The sequence below is a fragment of the Sycon ciliatum genome, chromosome 13 (genome assembly GCF_964019385.1).
Source record: "Sycon ciliatum chromosome 13, ocSycCili1.1, whole genome shotgun sequence".
Classification (NCBI taxonomy): Eukaryota; Metazoa; Porifera; class Calcarea; order Leucosolenida; family Sycettidae; genus Sycon; species Sycon ciliatum.
Window position 1 is genome coordinate 4309617 of NC_088655.1, and position 22773 is coordinate 4332389.

Here is a 22773-nt window from a genome sequence, read left to right on the forward strand (position 1 = left end):
ACAATGTTGTAACTGCCTTTCTCTACCTGCTCCCAGACTCCCAGTCCCGTGCCATCTCCACACTTATACAATGGGACAAGGATAACTACATTTAGAAGACGTAGTCAAGCATGCGATCACATGATCACAGTTTCCGAGTGCTCGACGGGCCTTGGCACGCCGTTTTTGGGGGGGGGGGGGGGGGCGCTGGTGAAGCTTGTACCGCGTACACGATGCTGTAAAAAGTGGGTTTTTGAACTTTACTTCATGTTTTGCCTTTCGTGGACCCATAAATGAAAGAGTGCGTATTCATTTCTCAGCTTGGCCAATTGGGTTCATATCTGAACATGTGTCATGGCTATGCTTCACTGAAAAAGGGCACTTTTTGCCTGTTTTCACTGAAAAAAGAGCACTTTTTCAGCCTATTTTGAGGGAGGCGAAAAGCACTAAGTGCGAATTAAAAGAGCACCTTTGGGAAATGGCTATCCCCCGGACCCCCGGTAATTTCCATCTGTTTTGTTTTGTTTTATTTATTTATTTTATTCCAAGCAATACATGGCTGGGGTAGCCAATGACCACTTTGCGTGGCGATTGCAGGGTTTTTATAGCCAACCATGCCGCTAAACATGGAAAAGAGTAAGAAGTCAAAAAGAAAAGGAAAAGAAGAAAGAAGCAAACGGATTCTCCAGAGATTCTCCAGAGGTACATGTAAATGGATACCAATTTGAAATCAAAGAGAACAGAAGGAAAGGTGTAGATAATGTGGTGAAAATAGCATAATGAAAGGATCTGTAATCGCCATTTTATAGCTTTCCAGCCTGCACGCTGGTTACGATTTTCTTTTGGATTCAACCAATCTGGCTTCCTCCCTAATTTGGCGGCAAGATATCTCATCTACACTGTAGCTACAGTGCATTTCAAAACTATAGACGCGTAGGGTTTTTGAAATATTTCAAATTTGGCTGGAACTTTTTGAGAATAGTTTTCGGAATATTGCTCAGGATCGCTCCACAATTACTCTCATATAGTTTCTAAAGGATTGGATAACAGACGCCCAATTTGGAAAAAATTATGCACAAAGTGATCACAGATTTTATGTGGTATAGATGCTGGCATAATCGTTTTTGCCTAGGTACGCGTCTATTTTTGAAATGGACTGTAGCTGTTTGTGGCTAGTATCAGTTCTATCACACTTCTCAATCGTCCTCGCGTGCACGCCATTGTGGAATAAAAGAATAATAAAACGAGATGCAAGACTCACCTCGAATCGTAGTAGCAGCTGTGGCACGCTGTAGTCAGTCACAGCGCGCTAGCGGCCGGGAAAGCCGGGGGGGGGGGGGCGCCAGCCTAGCCGGCGGCACGACTCATACGTGGTGCGATTTGCGAGATGGACCGGGCGCGCGGTACGCGTATACGGTAGTTCCGTACATAAAAATAAAAAATAAAAAAGTTCTGTACATGCACACACGTACACGCGCGCACGTACGGTACGTGCACCATTTGCACATGCATTGTGCACGTGAAAATTTCAAACATTTTCAAAAACCTTGAATTATGAAGCCGGCTAGCTAGCTAGCTGTGCACATGTGACGTACATGCAGACTGCGGCATACGCGCATGCATGACATAATTGCACAGTCATAAAATTCCTTTCAGCTGACACGAAGTCGAAGATCCTAGGACAAAGAAACCACTTCAAAAGGAGCATCAGCCCGTTGATTGAGCACATCTCTAGCATTAGTTGCTCATTCACGCATAGGTTTCCGCAATTGCCAACTGGAAGTTGCTTTTATCTGTTTGAAACCTCCTGTCCGGGGATCTGACTTCCAAACAGATTTGCAAGAGTACGAAGACAGTGCACCCCTGTCCTTGTTGAATTACCTGTACGTTGGACGTAAAAGCAAAGGCAAAAATGAGCGAAACCGAGGCTAAGAAGGGCACGGTGGTCCTGGCATACAGCGGTGGCTTGGACACCAGCTGTATCTTGGTGTGGCTGATGGAACAAGGGTATGACGTTATATGCTTTACGGTGAGAATCCTTGAGACAACTCCTAGGATCCTATCCGAAATTTTAGTTTATTTTGGGTGTCTAGATTTCGAATACTAGTAATCCACCACACGTGTTGTATCGGTTTGTACAGTACGACATACATTTCAAAGGAGTGCATTCTGCGTTCACATAACACAAGCACATCTGGTGTGCTTAGGAGTGTTTCAAAGTGTAACACTCCGTGTGTGTGTGTGTGTGTGTGTGTGTGTGTGTGTGTGTGTGTGTGGTGTGTGTGTGTGTGTGTGTGTGTGTGTGTGTGTGCACACGCGCTTGCATGCATGAATGTGTGTGCACGCGCTCGTGCGCCCGGTGCGCGCGCGTGTGTGTGTGTGTGTGCGTGTGTATGTTTAAGCGACCACCCCACGGTGCAAACAAAAGCGGCCGTTAAAGCCAAGTGGTTTTTAGAACCAGGTCCCATACATTCGTGGCACATCGGATCATGTACGTACATGTGCATAATTGCACGTCCATGTACTCGTCTTGACAGGCGTGGAGCATAGAATATTTTCATGCAAGCAAAGACTACACCTCACTCAAGTGCATGCAGAGCATCCTGCATGGTCACTTCTGTTGACTGCATGCAGTTGCTTAAAAGTCCTCCAGAGCATACTTCAACCCTGTTACAGTCAGCTCTGCCAGCCAAGATGGCACTTTTGGCTAGTTTTGGTTGCTGTGTGCAGGTCCAATATGACACTTGGTACACTAAAAGTCGGTCGCTGTTCGCGCAAGGCAGGTGGTCGTTGTATCCGGTCCAGTTTCTGTGTAGAACTGTCCGTGCATGGAAAATCGGTCGTCAAAAGCAGGTGGTCGCTAAAACCAGGTTTTATTGTATGTGTGGGCATGTGTGGGTGGGTGTGGGTATGTGTATATGAGTTGTTGTGTGTGAGTGTGGTTGTGTGCATGCATGTGCGTGTGTGTGTGTGTGTGTGTGTGTGTGTATGTGTGCGTATTTTTCGTGTGTTTATTTGAGTGTGCGTGTGTGTCTGTGTACATGTATCTGCTTGTGCGCATGTCTGTGTGTTTCTACGACGACAGGCTGACGTTGGCCAAGGGGATGACCTGGAGGAAGCCAAAGAGAAGGCTGCTAAGCTAGGCGCTAAGAAGGTAACACTCACTGCATTGTTTCATTCTCAAAGAAGTCCGATCGAGTGAATCAGCTTTGCGCCATGCGCCAGTGAGCATCGCAGTGTTCGCAGGTCTAGAGTTGCGCAGCATCGGGCACATACCGGTACTTGACTCACGTGATTGGATTTCATTGCCTGCACAGTAAAACAGTTTAATGTCAACTACCTGGATATAACATACAATGAACCACATGGATAAGGACCTCGGAAGTGTCGTTATTCACGAGTTGTTGTCCATGAGGTCGGAACCTTTGAGCTGCATAATTTGAATATTAATTTCAAGTGCCAGCCCCACGAATAACAACTCGTGAAATAACGACAATTTTCTAGTGCACGATCGAAGGTCGTTATTCGCAAGGTTGACTGTTAGTGCCATCAGCGTATGTGCTTGGAGTCTGCATTGAGTGGCGAGCTGGGGTATGTTTGCCACTCGATACGAGACTGCTCTGATAACGTCGCTACCCGTGGGCCAGGGCATACATGTAGCTTCAGTTGTATGCTTATCGTCATGACATTTTATTATTTCCCATATAAACTTACTGAATACTGAGCGCTTTGGCCGAGTGGTTGTGGGCTTGCCTGCGAATCACAAGGTCCCCGGGTTTGAGTCCCGCGCTGGGAGCAGAGAGCGTGTACTGTGCTAGCAAATGCGGTGATGCATGCGTGAACCACTTTACATGCAGTGAACTGCGCCGACACCCACGGTCAACTGGGTAATCACTACTCGGAGTGAGGGTAGCATGGATGCAGCTAACCAGGCTCGCCCCCCCCCCCCCCCCCCCCCCCTTGTCGGGCATTCAACACCCACGGTCAACTGGGTAATCACTACTCGGAGTAAGGGTAACATGGATGCAGCTAACCAGGTTAGCCCCCTTGTCGGGCATTGGTCGTGAGACTTACCACCTCACCCTCGCCGTTAGGAGCTTCATCTGCCACCCTAGTATAACAGGCGTGGCGGTGGCCTGGCACATGCGAAACTTCCTAAGCTGGTTGTGTTTCTCAATGCAATGGTATAGCCGGTGGTAACGCAGACGTGCGAACTTTTTTTTACTTACTGTTTTTACTTGGTCATACCGGTATTAATCTTCCATACCATTTAATTTTTCCATCCCAGGCTAGGAACTGTGGCATCATTCACGATCCACAGCAAGAAGGCAGCAATGCCTGTACCTATGGTGAAGTAAAATAAAGAAGATAACGTAACATTGCCACAACTCCGTGATGAAATTTTGTGCTTTGTGCAGACATACATTGAGGACATGCGAAGTGAGTTTGTGACGGAGTTCGTCTGGCCAGCCATTCAAGCGAATGCGCTGTATGAAGACCGCTATCAGATGGGCACAGGTATGCGAGCTTAGACTCAGTTTTTCATTCTCCTTTGAATATTTCTTTCTGCCATGGTTGGCTCTCACTCATCATCTCACGTGATTAATTGGCCGTCTTTTGACGTGCCAGGAGATGTCTAAATAAGTACTGTAGTAAAATAAATTAATGTGGTTGAAGCTCGGTTCTGGGTACCGTATTTTCCGGTTGTAAGTCGACCTTTTACGACTTTAACTTAAACTAGAAGGAGAAAGGGTGGGGGTCGACTTACAACCGGGAACTATCAGTATCTTACAAAAATGGCCTGCACTGCATGCACGAGTGCACCATGTTTACACATTTTTGCCAGTTTATTGGCCTTTTTCAAGGATTGGGACGTTTTACCCTCCAATAAGGAATGTTCACATGATTTGTTGATGTGTTAGTAGCAGGAGGTGGTTAGTAGTGGTTCTTTGGGTGACAAGTTTAAAACGCAGAATTGAGACCTCGGATATGGGGGTCGACCTATATAACTGGGGTCGACCTATAACTGGGGTCGACTTACAACCGGTAAAATACGGTATGTTCATCAAAGATATGCAGCAAACCTGCCACAGATCCCATGACGTCGTCACACCAGTGTCACAAAGACCCGGTCATCATCGGTCACATGCTTGGCGGACCAGACCCCATGACGTCATCAGATCAATGTCGCGGGCATGTCGTCGGCAAGTTTTGAACCACTGGGGTTGCCATGTCGACATTTCTCTGTCCTCAAGAGTACAAGAAACCCAGAGTGTGCAGCTCTGATGGGTTCCTGTCACGGCGAAATTCCGTGATTACATCATTTCAATGATGTAGTGCGTACAACCAGGATTCAAGCAGGTCTCTTTCTGCACAACTGCAGCTCCGCTGTACGCACGACGCCACTTCTCGCCTCGGATCTGAACCCAATATCAAATATGATGTAATCCGGGACATTTGCCGTGACAGACACCCATATGGCCATGCAGCAAAAGGTCAGAAGCTGCACACTCTTGGTTTCATGTACTCTTGCTCTCCTGTGTTCTTGTTCTATCTGGTGTTGTCCGTAGCGTTTGCACGTCCGTGCATAGCGCGTCGTCTTGCCACCATTGCCAAGCAAGAGGGCGCTCAATTCATCTCGCACGGTGCCACTGGAAAGGTAATGGGTTCTTTCTCTGCCTCATGTCTTGCTCTTTTCTCCATGTCTTTCTGCTTGTGTACTGTACCCCTCCCCCCTCCCCCACAGGGCCCACACACTCGAATGTGTCAGTCGCCATCCCATTTAGGGTCTCTGTCGTCATCATCTCATTGCGTACTAACCTGGAGTGATCCAATTACATGTAGAATGCGCACAATTGTACACAATCGTATTTTGTAAGGGGGAGTCTTCAGTGCGCAGCTGGAGTTTTGAGTCTGAAGTAGTCCATGGCACCTTCGACTCGTGTAATGTACGCTGTGAGGTTGGTCTTCTGCGTTCTTTGTACTCTTTACGTTCACCTCTTATCATATCAACCGTGTGCTTTGTGATTCAATCCATGTCTACGTGCAGGGCAATGATCAAATTCGTTTTGAACTAACCGTGTACGCAATGTACCCGGATGCCAAGGTAATGTGTGTTCTGAGCTGCACAAACATAGCTCACAAACCAAAACGTATTTCACTACCCTTTTACTGTGCTTAGCTGGCATCCAGTTCAGCCCTGTGTGTTTCACTGTAAAGTTAGTCTTTGCTTTGGCAAGTACCTAGATTGTTACAGGGTTGCATTGTGCCTTTTGACTTCTTATATAATTTATTTAGGCATTGATTGCCCAAGCTTCTTGTGACATTCGTGTGTGTGTGTGTGTGTGTGTGTGTGTGTGTGTGCGTGTGTGCGTGTGCGTACCTGTGTGTCTCTGTGTGTGTATGTGTGTGCATGTGTGTGCATGTGCGTACATGTGTGTGTGTGCGTGCGCGTGCGCGTGCGTGTGCACATGTGTGTGTGTATTTGCCGCTCATGCAGATGATTGCACCGTGGCGACTGCCGGAGTTCTTCAATCGTTTCCATGGTCGCCGCGATCTGTTTGAGTATGCAAAGGTCAGTACTCGAGTGTGTAGTGCAGTTTGTGTACTGTACAACATTAGTATAACATCTCTCCAGAGGACGCACACATCTGTACTTTATAGTTGTAGCCAATGTACGGTACAGTCGCATTCTGCTTATCCAACGGTCAGTCCTAATTGTGCTCTTCGTGCACTTCTCTCCATATGTGTATTGAAGTGCATGTAGCGATGAAGTTTGCAATTACAGTAATGTTTTCTCTGCCCGTGTGTGCTTGCAGCAAAAGGGAATTCCCCTTCCAGTGACGGTAGACAAGCCATGGAGCATGGATGCTAACCTCATGCATGTCAGGTCGGTTTTGGACAGTAGAATTTCTTTTGCTGCCAATGCATGTGTGCGTACTTTGTATGAAACCCTCCTACATGATAATTCTGCTTCTAAGCACCCATCATAGCTCGTGTTTGTTTGTGTTTTGCCTTGTTTTCCTGACCTGTCCTCTGCAGCTATGAAGCCGGTATCCTTGAAGACCCAATGGTAAGGGAGTAGTTTTGTTTGAGCAAAAGTCACTTCCCCGACATACAGTGAAACCTGTCTAAGACGACCGCTCAAGGGACCTTCAAAACGTGGTCTCTGTAGCCAGGTGGTCTCCTTTTACAGGGTCATTTGACTGGAAATAGCATCCCTCAGTCCTGGTCTCAGTGGTCTTCTAGGACAGGTGGGGTCACCTTATCCGAGTGGTCGCTGCCTTGACAGGTTTTACTGTACCTGTTTCATGTTGGAGTAGGAACACATTATACGGACCAAAGATTGCATCTAAGACTCGGATGGAGAGCCAAGGATTAAATTTAAAAAGAAAGAAAGGACCAAAATGTGTCATGTTAGTAACTGTAAGTGTTGGACACAAACTATGGATAACATTAACATGTAACATTTTGGTGCTTTCTTTTTAAAGATTGCATTACACCAAGAGTGCATGAAAACCAGAGTGTGCAGCTCGGATGGGTTGCTGTCACGGCGGAATTCCGTGATTACCTCATTTTAGTGATGTAGTGCGTATAAGCCGGATTCAAGCAGGTCTCTTTCTGCACAACTGCAGCTCAGTTGTACGCACTACGCCATTTCCCGCCTCGGATCTGCGCCAAATATGATGTAATCACGGAATTCCGCCGTGACAGACACCCATAGCAGAAAAGGCCCCAAGCTGCACACTCTGGTTTTCATGTACTCTTGACTACACGTACTTGGTGCCGATTGATGGTGTTTGTGCGCCTTGTAATGCAGAACTTCTTTTCCTTAGTGCATGTGTGTGGGGGGGGGGGGGGGGGGCTGGCTTCCAGCTATGTGTCGATACATCAGTACTTGTGTGTGCTGCGCAGTGCTTGTACATGAGCACTATGTATGTGCTCTAGCAGGCATATGCATGTATGGTAGTGTGTGTGGTAGTGTGTGTGGTAGTGTGTGTGTATATGAAATTATCTCTCTCTCTCTCTCTCTCTCTCTCTCTCTCTCTCTCTCTCTCTCTCTCTCTCTCTCTCTCTCTCTCTCTCCCTCTCTCTCTATTTCGGGTTTGTCTGCACAGCATCCTGCACCGAAAGACATTTACAAGATGACAACTGATCCGAAAGATGCACCAGCAGAGGTACAGCTCTCTTTTTGTTGTTTGTCCAATATCTGTAGCTAACTGGCAATGCACGGCTCACTCAGTCCTGAGTGCAAAGTTGCATGACTTGTCGCGAGGGTATGACTGACAGATACCCTATACACTATACTTTAGATGCACACAAGACATACAGGCGGACACTGGTGCTGCGATATTGCTCGGTGCACCACATGCGGAGCCGTTGACACTCTGTGACGCACGTCACATGCTGTCCCGCTTGGGAAAGCACGTGACTTATAGGGAGAGCATAACATTAAAAGTCTGTGAATTACTGCAACTGGATTGCACGTGGCAATTCACATTGTATTGAGCTCTTTAATCTCTTGTGTTATAGTTGGCTTCTCTTTGTTTCTGCTTTACTGTGTACCCAGCCGGAGGAGCTTGACATCGAGTTCAAAAATGGTACGTCTCTTGTTGTACAAGTTCACTCGTGCATTTCCTGAAGCGGGACACGTGTCGACCGTGGCACAGCCTGTACGGATGAATGCTGTGTCGTGGCGTGATGCACACATGGTCAAACTCAACACTGGCTAGTGTGCACGTTTACACATAGAAGTGTCTTTTGGCTTGAAAACAATTCTTTGCAAACATGCCGCGTATGTAGGGATTGTTCTTGCCAAACCGAGCTGTCAGCTCCTTTGTCCTGTCCAATAGGCGAGCTCCAGTGCGGGAGCAAACTCATTCCTAAAAAATCATCGCCGAAGTCGCAACCACTATTTCGTACTTTTGGCTTTGCGTATACAATAAAAAAAGATGAGAATCGCTAATATGACTGTCTATCTCCAACGAGTTCATGAAATGGAAATGGAGGGCCTTTGCAAAATATCGTCATGGAGACAAGAATGATGCACATTGATCACACACGCCAGCACACACTATTTTCTCGTGGTCATTGTGTCCAATCTTGTCACTTGTGTTCACTTCTTCAGGTATCCCGGTGCGGGTAACTAACCTGGCTGACAAGACTGTCAAGGAAGAAGCACTGGAGTTGTTTCTCTACTTGAACGAAGTCGGGTAAGTCGTGGAAGTCGAGCTTGTGCTGTCATTGTATTGCATCGAGTTTTGCGCGGGGGGGGGGGGGGGGGAGGGAGAGACAGACAGACCGACAAAATCCCACAAATTACACAATCAGGCGAGGTGCTCAATTTAAAAGCAGCTCTGAAAGGCATGCTGCTCTTTAGGAATGTGACAGACTTTGTCGGCGATCACATCAGTATCAGGCCGTGTCCACCCTTTGGCAAAATCACCATAGCAGCGTTTCTGCTTTGTGCTTTTCTCTCTCCTTCTGCCTCTGTGGGTCTCTCTCTCTCTCTCTCTCTCTCTCTCTCTCTCTCTCTCTCTCTTCCCTACAGTGGTCGTCATGGTGTTGGTCGCATTGATATTGTGGAAAACCGTTTCATCGGGATGAAGTCACGTGGTAGGTCTCACCTGAATGAAGTCCCTTTGTATAAAAACCAAGTCAGTTTACCTGTCCCCTGATCCTAACGTTCTCGTGATCTCTTGATCCCAGCCAGCTTGTGCTGGAGAGGTGCGCTCAGGTTCTGTACAGTTCACCCTGCAGCTAATAACGACCCTCGACCATGCATGAGAAAACTGTCGGTATTCGTGAGGTTGAATGTATGCAGCGGGACGGTCACTGGGTCTCAAGATTGGGTGGATATTCGTGAGTTGTTGTTATACCGCGTGGTCGTTATTCACAAGATTGACTGTAGCTGGGGATTGAGCAGAGTCGAGCAGTACACAGTGTGTGCATGTTGAGCGAAAACACAATAAGCACGCCATCCCCCTGCTGATTAACTCAATCTGCTCCTGCAGCGCTCACCCTCTCCCATACTTGTAAAATTCAAAGTGATGTAAATTACTTTCCAACTACATAACCCACAGCCCCACCCACAGCATCTCACCTTCTCATAAACGTATCTCTTATTGGCGATGGTGCCATCGTGAGAATAAAGAATTCAAAAATCCCCAAACAGTTGTGGGGTTGTCGTGTGAGTGGACACATCGGTGCTTCTCTCCTCTGTGCTAAACTATAAAAGACGTGTGCGTGGGGTCATTACTAGATTCCGTGCCCACAAAGTGGATAGCATTGTAAATCGTTAGCTTTAGACTTGCTATACTGTACAGGCAGAAAATTTCGTCGTCTGTAATTTCGTCCCAACTCCAAAGAAAGGGAGTTCGTCCGGTTGTAAGTTTTGTCCATGGATCAAAAGAGTGTATTGAAAAGCTGGACAAATCGACGTTTATAGTAGTCCGGCATTCAATTTAGTCCAAAAGCTCCTTGGACGAAAAAGACGAAATTAAATTCCAGACGAATATTTCTGCTTATACAGTACTTTCAGCTGCTTCAGTACTTGCTGTGGTATGTGTTCCCTCTGTTAAGGTATTTATGAGACGCCCGCTGGTTACATTCTCCTGCAAGCACATTTGGACATTGAGACCTTTACCATGGACAAGGTAGTGGCAACTGATAACACAATTGAACGTACTCACACTGTCTTGGCTCTATTGCGCCATGATGTGAGGTTTCTAATCCACACTCAACGCACCACTGATTGTTATTTTGAAGGGGATGCGTGACTGCATTTGCTACCTGGGTGTGTGATATCATGCACTGATGGATCGCACTGCTTTCCACTTCATAAGCTGGCTGATGCGACGGCACGCACAGTGTCCTAGTAAACTGTGCCGCCTTCCACGGCACAAGCTAGGTGACGTGATGCCCTCATGCATAGGCTAAAACATCCACAGTAAAAACCTGTAACTAAAGACCGTGTTGTTTCTGGCCCCAGGGGCTGGTCGTTCCTTACAGGTTATGCTATACAGTAAAACCTGACAAAGCGGCCACTCTGATAAGGCAGGCACCTTTCCTAGAGGGCCACTACAACTTGGGTGGTATTACCAGTCATATGACCCTGGTTAAGGCACCCACCTGTGCACTAGGACCACGTCTTGAAGATTCTTTGAGCGATTGGTTTAGTTGTCTCCAGCACAGATGAATGTTTTTTAAAGGGTTATCTCCACTGGTATCATTGACACGCATTCGTGAAGTTGACCGTCTATTCAGATGGGGAGAAAACATTTGCTGAAGTTGTTATGACTCGGATTCTCTCTCTCTCTCTCTCTCTCTCTCTCTCTCTCTCTCTCTCTCTCTCTCTCTCTCTCTCTCTCTCTCTCTCTCTCTCTCTCTCTCTCTCTCTCTCTCTCTCTCTCTCTCTCTCTCTCTCTCTCTCTTTCCTCCATCTGCACTGTCCAGGAATTGCGTAAGGTCAAGCAAGGCCTATCAATTCGTTTCTCGGAGCAGGTCTATCACGGTTTCTGGTTTGCGCCGGAGTGTGAGTTTACCCGGTAAGCATTGCATTCACCGCTTGCTGGGAACTCATCATCCTTAGCATGGGGGCCCGTCACCTGCTGCGGGACTGGCTCCGCAAACAACCTGGATACTACCTTGGCGTACGTGTGGGTGTGCGCACGTACACATGTGTGAGTGTGTTTTTTACCGTGTCCCATATGGTCTGAAAGGAATTCGGGTGGACATACCCATTCCCATAGCGCTGCACATCCGAACCAGGTCAGTTAGTTTACAACGTTTCGGCACTTGGCCATCGTCCGGTAATAACAATGAATACCGTGGAAGCCACACAAGAGCAGTATATATGTCGGACTCAGTAGAGCGTCCAGCCCCTATATGATGTCCAACCCCTATATAGAGTCCATTGGTCCAAAATCCACTGTACAGAGTCCAAACTTGGAATCAACTGTGAGCTCAAAGCTTAGATGGACATCACTCCCTGTATAGAGTCCAGCCAATTGGCTTCACCCCTATATAGAGTCCATTGGTCCAAAATCAACTGTACGGAGTCCAAACTTTGAAATCAATTCTTTATGTGGACAACACTCCCTGTATAAAGTCCAGCCAATTAGGCATCCCCTATCCAGAGTTCGAAATTAGACATAGGATCTGCTGTAAGCAGTGAATATTAACCAGAAAACGGCCTCTCCCTTTAATCCTTTACATCATTCACTTCTCAAGATAAAAAATAAGTAGTGAGGCGCCACTGCAGCCACTTCATTACATGAAAAACCCTACAAACACCATCCTCAAATCAAGTGGTCTCTTCGCAGACGCTGCAAAATACAATATCTCAATCATCTAGTGTTGCCAAAGTATTGTGCACGCACACACACACACAACGCCAAGAAAATACCTAGAAAAAAACCAAGAATTGAAAGAGAATAATGGAGAGCCAAGGATTAATTATTTGTTTTCAAATTATGCGGAATGCGGAAAGCCCGACTTCCAGCCGAGTCCCACGCGAACCGTGATTTTTTTTCAAATTATTGTGCGCGCGCACACACACACACAAACTTATACAACGCCAAGAAAACACCAAGAAAAGAGTAGAGACACAATACACACGCAACTCCAACAGCCATGCAAACGTCCACCTATTTACACGTAAAGTCAAGGGGGATAACAAATAATTATACGAAACGAATGCATACATGGGCGGATGCACGCACGTTTACATACATGTAGTAGTGTAAGAGAGTAACATAGTGCAGTAGTCAGCATAATACTAGCACATGCTGAGAGTGCAATAGCAAGCTTCACCATTGCTCATGGCCATGCAAATGTTCAGCAGCACTCAGTTCCGCAAGCTTCTGAAGATCAGCACACCTGCAACAAATAGATAGCACAAGGATACGCTTATTACCGTAATGATGCATGGGAGCACACAACTACCAAGTTCTCAACGAATGTGATGCTCAATGAAAATCCATCCACGCAAAGACCTGTGAACAGGTGACGGTGGGGACAATAATCTATTAGTAATACGAGGAATAAGGTCGTTTGTGCACACTCAAGACGCACAGACACACCACCATACATGTAGTGTACACAGTGTTTCACTTCACTGTAACTAAATTGAAATGAGATGATTTGAACAATCTGTACAGCGTTGCCGTCAGTCAGTCTTCCCCAAGATGGAAATGCAATGATTTGTTGTCACGAGGCAGTTTCACTGACACAATGCCATGTTTGTGACATCAAAATGGTTACTTCATGGAATACGAGTACATGTATTAGCTTGAGAAGCTTTTTCTTGTCATCGGCATACAAGAAATCCTCCTCCTACTACTACTAGTACACTGGCACTGCGTTTGTGGATCCCATTGTATTTGACATCATACTAGAGCCTAGTAGAGGAAGAGTGTCGTGGAGTTACATAATTATCACAGGGATAAAAATACATTTCTCATGAAATAAAAATAATTGATGATAGCTGACGATCGTATACGATTGATGCAAAGTCCTTGCAGTCCTTGAGGATTATTACGAAGTGGTTGATTACTTTTAGGGCATTCATTCAAGCAACATCAAACAAAACTTGTCAAAAGCGATACGCTCCTTGAAAATGGAAACAAATTCAAGCATAACGACAGAACAGCAGACCAATCGAAACGAGTAAAAGCTTCCTTACCTCAGTCATCGTCCTGCCATGTAGTTGGACAGCCTTTTGACACGGTGGTACAGGCAGCTCTTGTCCAGTCGAACAGGGTATCCTTGTGGCGTCGAACGAAAGAGAGTGTCAGTGTAATACACTGACACTCTCAGTATCTGACTCGTCAGATTGGAACTGTGCTGAACGTTGTTACTTTTCTCGTTCTCCGCTTTCTGCTTTCATCCCTCGCTCTGATGAAACCGTTCAAATGTCTTACTGGCAGCAATGGCCAGCCAAACAGGGGATCTTTGTGGCGTCGAACGAAAGAGTGTCAGTGTACCTGACTCGTCAGATTTGAACTGTGCTGAACTTTTCGTTCTGCAATTTCTGCTTTCATCCCGCGCACTGATGAAACGTCTTCAGAGAACCACAAGACGCTTTCCAGATTTGATTTTGAACGTCTCCTTATCCTCCTTGGTTACCTCGAGACAGATTACTGTCAGCAACTGCACAGCAGAACTGACAGCCATGGCTGAAGTGAAGAAAGGAATGCGCTGCCACGAGGCAAGCAAAACTGAAAAGGTGTTTGTTCTCTTTCGGGCACAACACACAATACAGGACGGCGTGACTGGATAAACTGGACTCCTGGACCGTGAATAGGGGACTTGTAGAAAAAGTGTACTCCTTATAGGGGATTGCGCGGCAGGATGAAGCTGATCAAAACTGAGTGGACTCCTGGACTCTGTATAGTGGATTTTGGACCAATGGACTCTATATAGGGTGCTGGACATCATATAGTGCATGGACTCTATACTGAGTCCTACATATATGAGCCCCAGTCAGCAGAAACCTGAACATGTGTAATTTTTTCAAAAATTATTTTTTCGCTCGAAATTGATTCTACACTATTAATCATTCAAGTTATCAAGTTTGGTGACAATCTGATAAGCGAAAGCGTGGAAAATAGAGTTTGAAGTCACACAGGTCAAGATTCCATACAGTTGGCGCAGCATCCATGCGGAGTGACTCCATGCAAGTTGATCCTACAGTTTCTGATTGTGATGTGGAACAGGTACATGTAAGTAAATAGAATGCAAGTCAGGCTTGCCCTCTTGGTGCTGCAGGCACCAGTAGTTCAGAAGTGTGACGATATTCTGTATACACCACTACCTTCTTTACAACACCAGAGTGCAAAACGATGATTGGTGGCTGGCCTTCCAAATTGTGTTCAGGGAACTCTATGCTGGCAGTTTGAGCGTTGTCCCAAAGCTTGCCACACTGATAGGTGTACTGACCAATACCACTGACATCCACTCCCTTGCACACTTTCACTCAGACCATGATTTCAGCATAATTTTATTTCAATGATATGAGCGAATATTCGCGTTTTGTAGCACGTGAAGATGTTGCCCCAAAGCGTTCAGCCGGTTTGACTTTTTAGGAGTCCCCTTTCTCAACACAGGCAGCAGCCAGCTTGGCGTCGTCTGGCAAGGTAGAGTACTGATAATACTACGCTCTGTTTTGCGCCGTGAGAAGCCCTCCATCAGTGTCCGCAACATCATTGTTGTCGATGTAGAAATAAGGATCGCTCAGCAGGTCGACATTCAGCTTCTCCTCGCAGTCGCTATTACTTCAGCACTGACTATCGTCGCCACCAGTATCCAGTGTCGATTTTATGAGAGCTCTGCGTTCCTATGAATCATGATGAGACTCGCCAATGCTGGACAAACTCAGCGAGATCGCCACCAAAGAAATAATTCCGATCGCGAACTAACTTTCAGCGCCGCTTCGTACAGGGAGTCTCACGCTGACAACTCTGGACCTAAGTCCTTGTCGCGACACCTGTCGCCATCGCTGTGTCTAAACTCAACCTCCGTTTGACGAGCTCTATCACCTAGCGCTAAAATCAATTGACCAGACTCATTTGAAGACACTTGAAACTCCTTTGACAACGAAGACACCCACTCGATCGAAAAAGAATCTTCAAAAGCCAGCTCACTGCGCGTCCCAAACTTTGACGTCATATTTTGATGATTGATATCAAGTACACAAGTGCTGGTTTTCGCTGGCCGGGGCTCATATATATACACCAAGAGAAAAGACAATTGACACTCGCTCCTCTGCAGCTTCCAAGACCATTGCACAAACCGCCACGCTGCCTCGCTCCGGGAAGAGGAGAACCAAGTTTGAAGAAGGGCTGAGGCTTCCTGCAGCTTCATCTGTGAAAGGAATTCGGGTGGACACACCCATTCCCATAGCGCTGCACATCCGAACCAGTTCAGTTAGTCTACAACGTTTCGGCACTTGGTGGTGGTTTTTTTCTTTTGGCGTATATATATAGTATTATATACTGCTCTTGTGTGGCTTCCACGGTATTCATTGTTATTACCTGACGATGGCCAAGTGCCGAAACGTAAACTAACTGAACTGGTTCGGATGTGCAGCGCTATGGGAATGGGTGTGTCCACCCGAATTCCTTTCAGAGATGAAGCTGCAGGAAGCCTCAGCCCTTCTTCAAACTTGGTTGTCCCATATGGTGCAGTGGTATGTGCAGTCGATTTCCAATCGTGAGGTTACGGGTCCAATTCCCCATGATTATGGTCACTCAGGTCTTTCTCAGGGCATGTTCGATTGGTAGGGTAGGGATCGAGATCCAGATCTCAGATCCATCAGATCCTTCCAGAGTCAACTGAGCACTTTATGTTAGGCCTTGGCTGTTGCCATGTAGACGAAGTAATAAAATGGCGCTCACAGGTCACCCAAAAGGGTGAAAGTTGTACTCATCGCGCGCGTCGTACGAAAATTCGAAAAGTCAACCAGATCTATCTCGATCCCCACGTGTGCGTACCACAATGTGTACAAAATGATGTTAACCCGCCATATACCCACGAAGGTGAGATTTGGATCCGTTGGATCCAGTCAACCCTGCTCCCCGAGGTGGGTTGACCGGATCCAAATCCGAAGGATCCGGATCCGGATTCGACCAATCAAAAGGGTAATCCTGATCCTACCAATGGAACATGCCCTCAGACTCCTCCTGACTTTTCTTTCATTCTCCTGGGTGGTTACCTACAAACAGTGCATGCCGGAGTATGTGGTGTGATGTGTGTGGGGGAAAAATGAAAAAGGCCAAAAGTAGGGATTCACTGGCCAGAAAAAAGCCACTTCACATAGCTGTGTGGTGTAGACCAGGCTGAATTGTGGCAGTCAATTCTGCAGCCTTGCAAGCTGTTGAATGGTGCAATCCCAGCACAAGTTGCTATGGCTTCTGCTGTAGCATCGCTATCATCGCCTCTGGCGATGTGCGCCAAAAAGGTCAAAAGGGTTTTACGGCAGTGGGTCAACGGGACAGGACAGCTGTGTGTGTGCCGCGCTGTCTATACTGGTTACCCAGCATGTGTAGGGCGTGCTGTCTTGGTCATCCTATTCCGTTGTCCTCCGTGTGGTGTAGACCAGGTGTGGATTGGGGGTCGATCCACATGGTTTCGCCAGTTGTGTGGATTAAGCAGTTATCTGGCACCAGCCCTGATCTGTTTCATTCCGATAAGTTCCGTTCTTGTTACTATAAGACAGGATTCTGTGGGTGCACGTCCAGTGCATTTTGAGATCTGCGTGCTTCTCTTGCGACGGGCGTACACATGCTACATGGTGTGTCGCTGTGTGTGTCGCTGTGTGTGTGTGTGGGGGGGGGGGGGGGGGGGTTGGGCTATGTTGCTTGTTAGATGACTGTGGTTGTGTATCCTGTATCCTTTCTTTCCTTGTTCTTTATCAGATCTTGTATTATCAACAGTCAGTCATCAGTGACTGGTACAGTACGACTTGCACTCTATCGTGGACAGGTATGCTTCTGATTCTTGTTGGTGTTTGAATCCTTCATTCTCTGTGGCAGTACTTGGTCCGCGTCAGCAATATTGTCGCTTATCTTTCGACAATTTGAACTTAGACTTTGCACATGAACGCGTGCTCTTGAAGTGATAAAACTTGGTACGATGGACGGTAAGGTATAGAATGACAACTAGCTGCGAGGAATTTATTGTCCAAGGAAGGGTTCCTACTTTTTTCGGTCCTCCTCGTCGCTGCTCTCGTCGCTGGCGACAAATATTTTTGCTCGGAATCGACTCTCTTGCTTTTGCAAGCTCATCTCTCTTCCTCTCCGCTGCCTGGCTATTTTCTAAAGAGAAGTCGATCGTGACGGTTGCCTTCTCTATAGGACTTCGCGTGGGCAGCACGACAGCCTGTATGGTTCAAATCAGACGCCGTTCTTTGCAAGATTTTATTTTGAACGACGACGACGCGTACAGTACTTGCAAATCTCCACGATGCGCTGGATACTTCGAGCGTTGAGCTGGAGGTAAGGGAGCTGCGATCTCAGCTTGATGAGCGATCCCTGAGGTGAGCGATCTCGGCCGTTCAGCAAAATGGAGCTGATTCCGAGTAGCCGATTACTTTCTTGTGGCTTGCGCTGCTCTTGCCTGCACAGCGTAAAAAGATAATCTATTTTGATGCGGCGCTGTATCAATCAGAATCGCCCACCTGTCGTTCTTGAAATCTACTCGAACTCTAGCTAGACCTTTCAGGTACTAGCAAACTAACTTGCTAACCAAAATTTGGATGAAATGGGCTGCCAAGTAAGCATTGGCAACATATAAACAAAGCTGAAAGATAAGCGACAATATCGCTGACGCGGACCAAGTAATACGGATGTTGGGAGATGATAGGACTTTCTCAATATCGTCTGCAGCCGTCTCTATTGTTTGTTTGTTTGTATACTTTATTTGAATTCGCTAATCCAAACGAGCACAAATGCTCAATGACAAGCCTGCTAATATGTTATTATGTTACAGGGAAGGAGGGCTGGGGAGAAAATAAGGAGAAAAAAGAGAGAATGGTAGATATCTCAATGAAGAGCGAAGCGTTATCAAAACTACAATTTTGCCAGCGAACGCCAGTTCTGTAACCCGCCTAATAGACTAAGTACTTTTTTTCAGGCGTGCAATGGACTGTCATTAAACAGAAACAGAAAAATAATAATAAGGCACCCATTTTGATAGTCCAGGGGATGGCCCACGCTTGGTAAAGAGAATAAAATAAAAAACTAAGTACTAACTGCTAACGAGAGTACAGTCCGTATCGCCTATAAGGTTGGCGGCTATAGTAATATACCGGATATAGTGATCAATTTCTCAAATTCAATTTCATTTGCCATAACTAAGTATACACAGTTATCGCATATAATAATAATCGTCTATAGTAATATATCGCCTATAGTGATCAAATTCTTATTTCAAAAGACCTTTATTACATTATGTTTGCATCGGTTATAGTGATTGATGTAAAATCAAGCGCTGTTAGAGGAGAACAGGGTGTTACTTCTTCGTGAAGAACTTGTCCAGTGAGTGTTGTTTGGTGAGTTTTGCTCATACAAGTTGCCAAAATATGCCTCCATTGTGAGGAAATGCTGATTTTCTGTGTCAGGAGCTACAGCCAGCTACATGACATTGTACATGTATGTAGTGCGTATGTGCACGGCGCGCTGAGTCGTTTGACACCCCACTCGCATACATTGCATGCAGTATCGGTCATAGTAATATATCGCTTATAGTGATAAAATGCTCAAAATCAAACACCAATGCCATAGGCGATACTGACTGTACTTGCTACTAACATCGGGAGGATTTTTTTTAAGGCCAACCCTGCCCTGCCAGTTACGGACTTACGGGGGTCGCCATGGCAAATAATAATGGTTAACAGTGAAAATCAATCACAGACAGGAAGCTGGTACGACGGCAGCTTTGAAGCTGCTGAGAGACGACAGTACTCTGACTGCATCTGGTAGGACGTTCCAAAGGGCCTTGGGAGACAGGGCGAGATCGTCCGGCGCGGGTTCGTGTAGCTCGTAGACGGAGCCCCAGGGCGAGATCCAGGCGCGTCCTACGATCCGCGCGGAGTGCGAAGAGCTCCTGGAGGATTGTTGATGTCATCATTACCGTTGTTGCTATTGCTGCTGCTTCTGCAGCCCATTGTGGTGGTGGTGGTGGTGGTGATGGTGGTGGTGATGTGTGTGCAGGGAGGGAGTGATGTGTGTGTGTGTGTGTGGGGGGGGGGGGGGGGGGGAGGGGATAAAGTGTATGTGTGTGCAGGGGAGGGGTGGGGGTGTGATGTATATGTGTGCAATTCTTGACTTCTATACACGAATTATAATTGTGCGTGCTTGTGTGTGTGTGTGTGTGTGTGTGTGTGTGTGTGTGTGTGTGTGTGTGTGTGTGTGTGTGTGTGTGTGTGTGTGTGTGTGTCTGTATCTGTGTCTGTGTGCGTATGCACACGCGTACATGTGTGCACATTCCTTCTCAGGTGTATATCCGTGCCAGGCAGTCTCCATTATCTTTATATAACCAGGAGTTGGTCAGGTATGTTCCCTATTGTGAAGGATGTCCTTTCTTACACGCCTAGACATACACCATCATATAGAGTATTGGCATACTTACAAGTTCTGCTGTTGTGGACATGGAAATCTGTTGAGAAGTCAAGCGGCCACTGGGCGCTGTCCAGATGTAGATCAACGCCATCATCAATACCTGTCTTTATGGCTAAAACTTTACTATTTTGTGTGTGTTCGTGTATGTGTGTGTGTGTGTGTGTGTGTGTGTGTGTGTGTGTGTGTGTGTTCATGTGTTTGTGTGTATGTGTGCATGCATGGGTGTGTTTGTTTGTTCTGTATGTTCTTGCAGCATGGACATTGCTGGCGGCTACGACCCCAGTGACGCTGAAGGATTCATTCGTATCAATGCCTTGCGGTAAGCTCATTTACTGTCTGTACCGAGCCGAGGTCTGATCATGGTCGCTACAGTCATCCCACTTCAATCCAGCACAATTTCGGAAGCCAAAATGTCCTCTTCATGCACATTGCAGCAGTAAATCAGATATGATAATCCAGCACCCTCCCTAGTCCAGCAGAATTCGTGTAGCACAAATGTTGCCGTACTATAAAGTGACCTCTGTACTAGTGCAGATGTGGGTGGATGGCACTGCTCACTGCTGGCACTGCTGGCATCAGTCTAATGTGGGTGGAAGGCACTGCTGGCATCAGTCTAATGTGGGTGGAAGGCACTGCTGGCATCAGTCTAATGTGGGTGGAAGGCACTGCTGGCATCAGTCTAATGTGGGTGGAAGGCACTGCTGGCATCAGTCTAATGCGGGTGGAAGGCACTGCTGGCATCAGTCTAATGTGGGTGGAAGGCACTGCTGGCATCAGTCTAATGTGGGTGGAAGGCACTGCTGGCATCAGTCTAATGTGGGTGGAAGGCACTGCTGGCATCAGTCTAATGTGGGTGGAAGGCACTGCTGGCATCAGTCTAATGTGGGTGGATGGCACTGCTGGCATCAGTCTAATGTGGATGGGTATATATGGTACATGGGTGGGGCTTGCCTTGGTGATTTTTCAGAGAAACAAGTGTGACTCCGGCACTAGAAAACTTGGTATATGTCTGTGCTAGCTGGTGCATCGGGTAATTTCTCCTCTGTCCCTTTCTGTGTGTGTGTGTGTGTGTGTGTGTGTGTGTGTGCGTGCGCGCGCGCGCGCGCGTGTATGATTTGTTCGTGTTGTGTCTCCCGTATCCGCATGGTGCGTGCAGGCTGAAGGAATACTACCGTCTTCGCACTGCACAGTCTCTGCTGGAGAAGGCCTCGTCGTGAGCACTGCAACTTCACAGACAAGCATGCCCTGGTCAGCCCAGTTATGTTCTTTAGTTTCAGCATTTCAGGTGGCCTTGTTTTGGACAATTTCTCCATGCTCCCGCCGGACATCCGTAATACCGTAGTACTTAATGCCATACCTGTGGGACCCCGCCCGCAGCCTATTTATACTTGCCCATCCTGCATACAGTATTGCTGCTGTCCCATGTTACGTATTAGACTTCTACCGTGCTGCTTTGCATTCGACTTCTTCTCGTTTTTTTCCACGTGGCTTTGCTCCAGGTAGGCAGCCCTGTGGAAACTTGTATGCAACATTACTCCTCTACTTTTTCGTTGGTATCCTATTTTCTATCGTTTCTAGTCCTAGTTGGGGATGTGCGGTTGGCATTTAGTTTTTAGTTTTTCTTTTCGCTGCTCGTATCTTCTTCGGTGCATGGCTCTTTGGCACATGCCCTCACTCCACCCAGCCGCCACTATCGTAATGGTACATCCGTGGGCGCCTGGGGTTGCGATGCCGGCTGCAGTCACATCGGGCACCCAAGAACCCTCCATGCAGGCTCTAAAATCACTGAAATCCAAAAGCGTGCCAGCAGCCCTGCTGCAGGGAGTTGAATGTAATGTTAGATCAAGTCAGGGCCGTGAAGGGACTTCACGACTCCCTGCTCTGGTTCCAGACTGTTCAGGGAACGCACGCACTCTCCTTGCCTGCATGAGCAACTCGATGCATGCCCTGGAGCGTCCAGGAGCAAGTGGTCAGATTCCGGTGGCCTACCCTACAGCAAGCTTAGTCGCCTTAGCTTAGTTTTGTTGATCTACGAGTAAGTTACAGGCTGCGTGTGTAGATCAGGGAGTCATGAAAGCACGACTCCCTTAGGCCTAATCTACACAATAGTCAGTGATTTACTGCGGAAATTACACCCCAAAAAAGCACATGGGCAGGAATAAAGAAAAGGAGCAAAGCCAGGCGACCGCATTCAGAGCCGGGATTGTGCCACTTACGACCAGATTTCAGCTCACAAGTACGAGTACTGGAATGTACTACTAGTAACGAGGGGATTAGGGAATTTCCTATGCCCCCCCCCCCCCCCCCCCTCTGAACCGGAGCCCAATAATACGGTTCATATGGTTGCAAGACCGGGACTCCGCCAACAATGGGGGGGGGGGGGGGGGGTTGCAGGCAGGAACACTGGTTTCCATACAGTATGTCATCCGATTTTGTGCTTTGTTGTCATCATCTTACCTACATGTACGTCCACAACTAACAGACTTACTTATATACTTACAACCAGGGAGTAGTAAAATACTGTATTTTACTACTCCCTGCTTACAACTGGGCCGCTCGACCTCTGACTGTCACTGTATTTCCAATGTCCACGACAGACTAAAAAGTAAAAATTAATGCCTAACTCCTTGAAAACCGGCGGCACGTTCCGGCTGTCTGCCTTCCACGACAGTGC

The 22773-nt window shown here is 47.0% G+C and overlaps 1 protein-coding gene across 1 annotated transcript; it reads left to right on the forward strand.

Annotated features, from left to right (window-relative positions):
• The first annotated feature begins 1628 nt into the window (after positions 1 to 1628).
• On the forward strand, positions 1629 to 21778 carry LOC135830083 (argininosuccinate synthase-like). Its single transcript, XM_065342471.1, has 18 exons — positions 1629 to 2008; positions 3065 to 3133; positions 4398 to 4497; positions 5550 to 5638; positions 6029 to 6085; positions 6479 to 6553; positions 6798 to 6868; positions 7021 to 7051; positions 8097 to 8156; positions 8549 to 8579; positions 9107 to 9191; positions 9530 to 9594; positions 10561 to 10634; positions 11434 to 11525; positions 17397 to 17463; positions 19976 to 20031; positions 20353 to 20418; positions 21256 to 21778. The coding sequence occupies exons 1-18, from the start codon at positions 1892 to 1894 to the stop codon at positions 21314 to 21316; spliced, it is 1266 nt and encodes a 421-aa protein (XP_065198543.1). The 5' UTR covers positions 1629 to 1891; the 3' UTR covers positions 21317 to 21778.
• Positions 21779 to 22773: the final 995 nt, after the last annotated feature.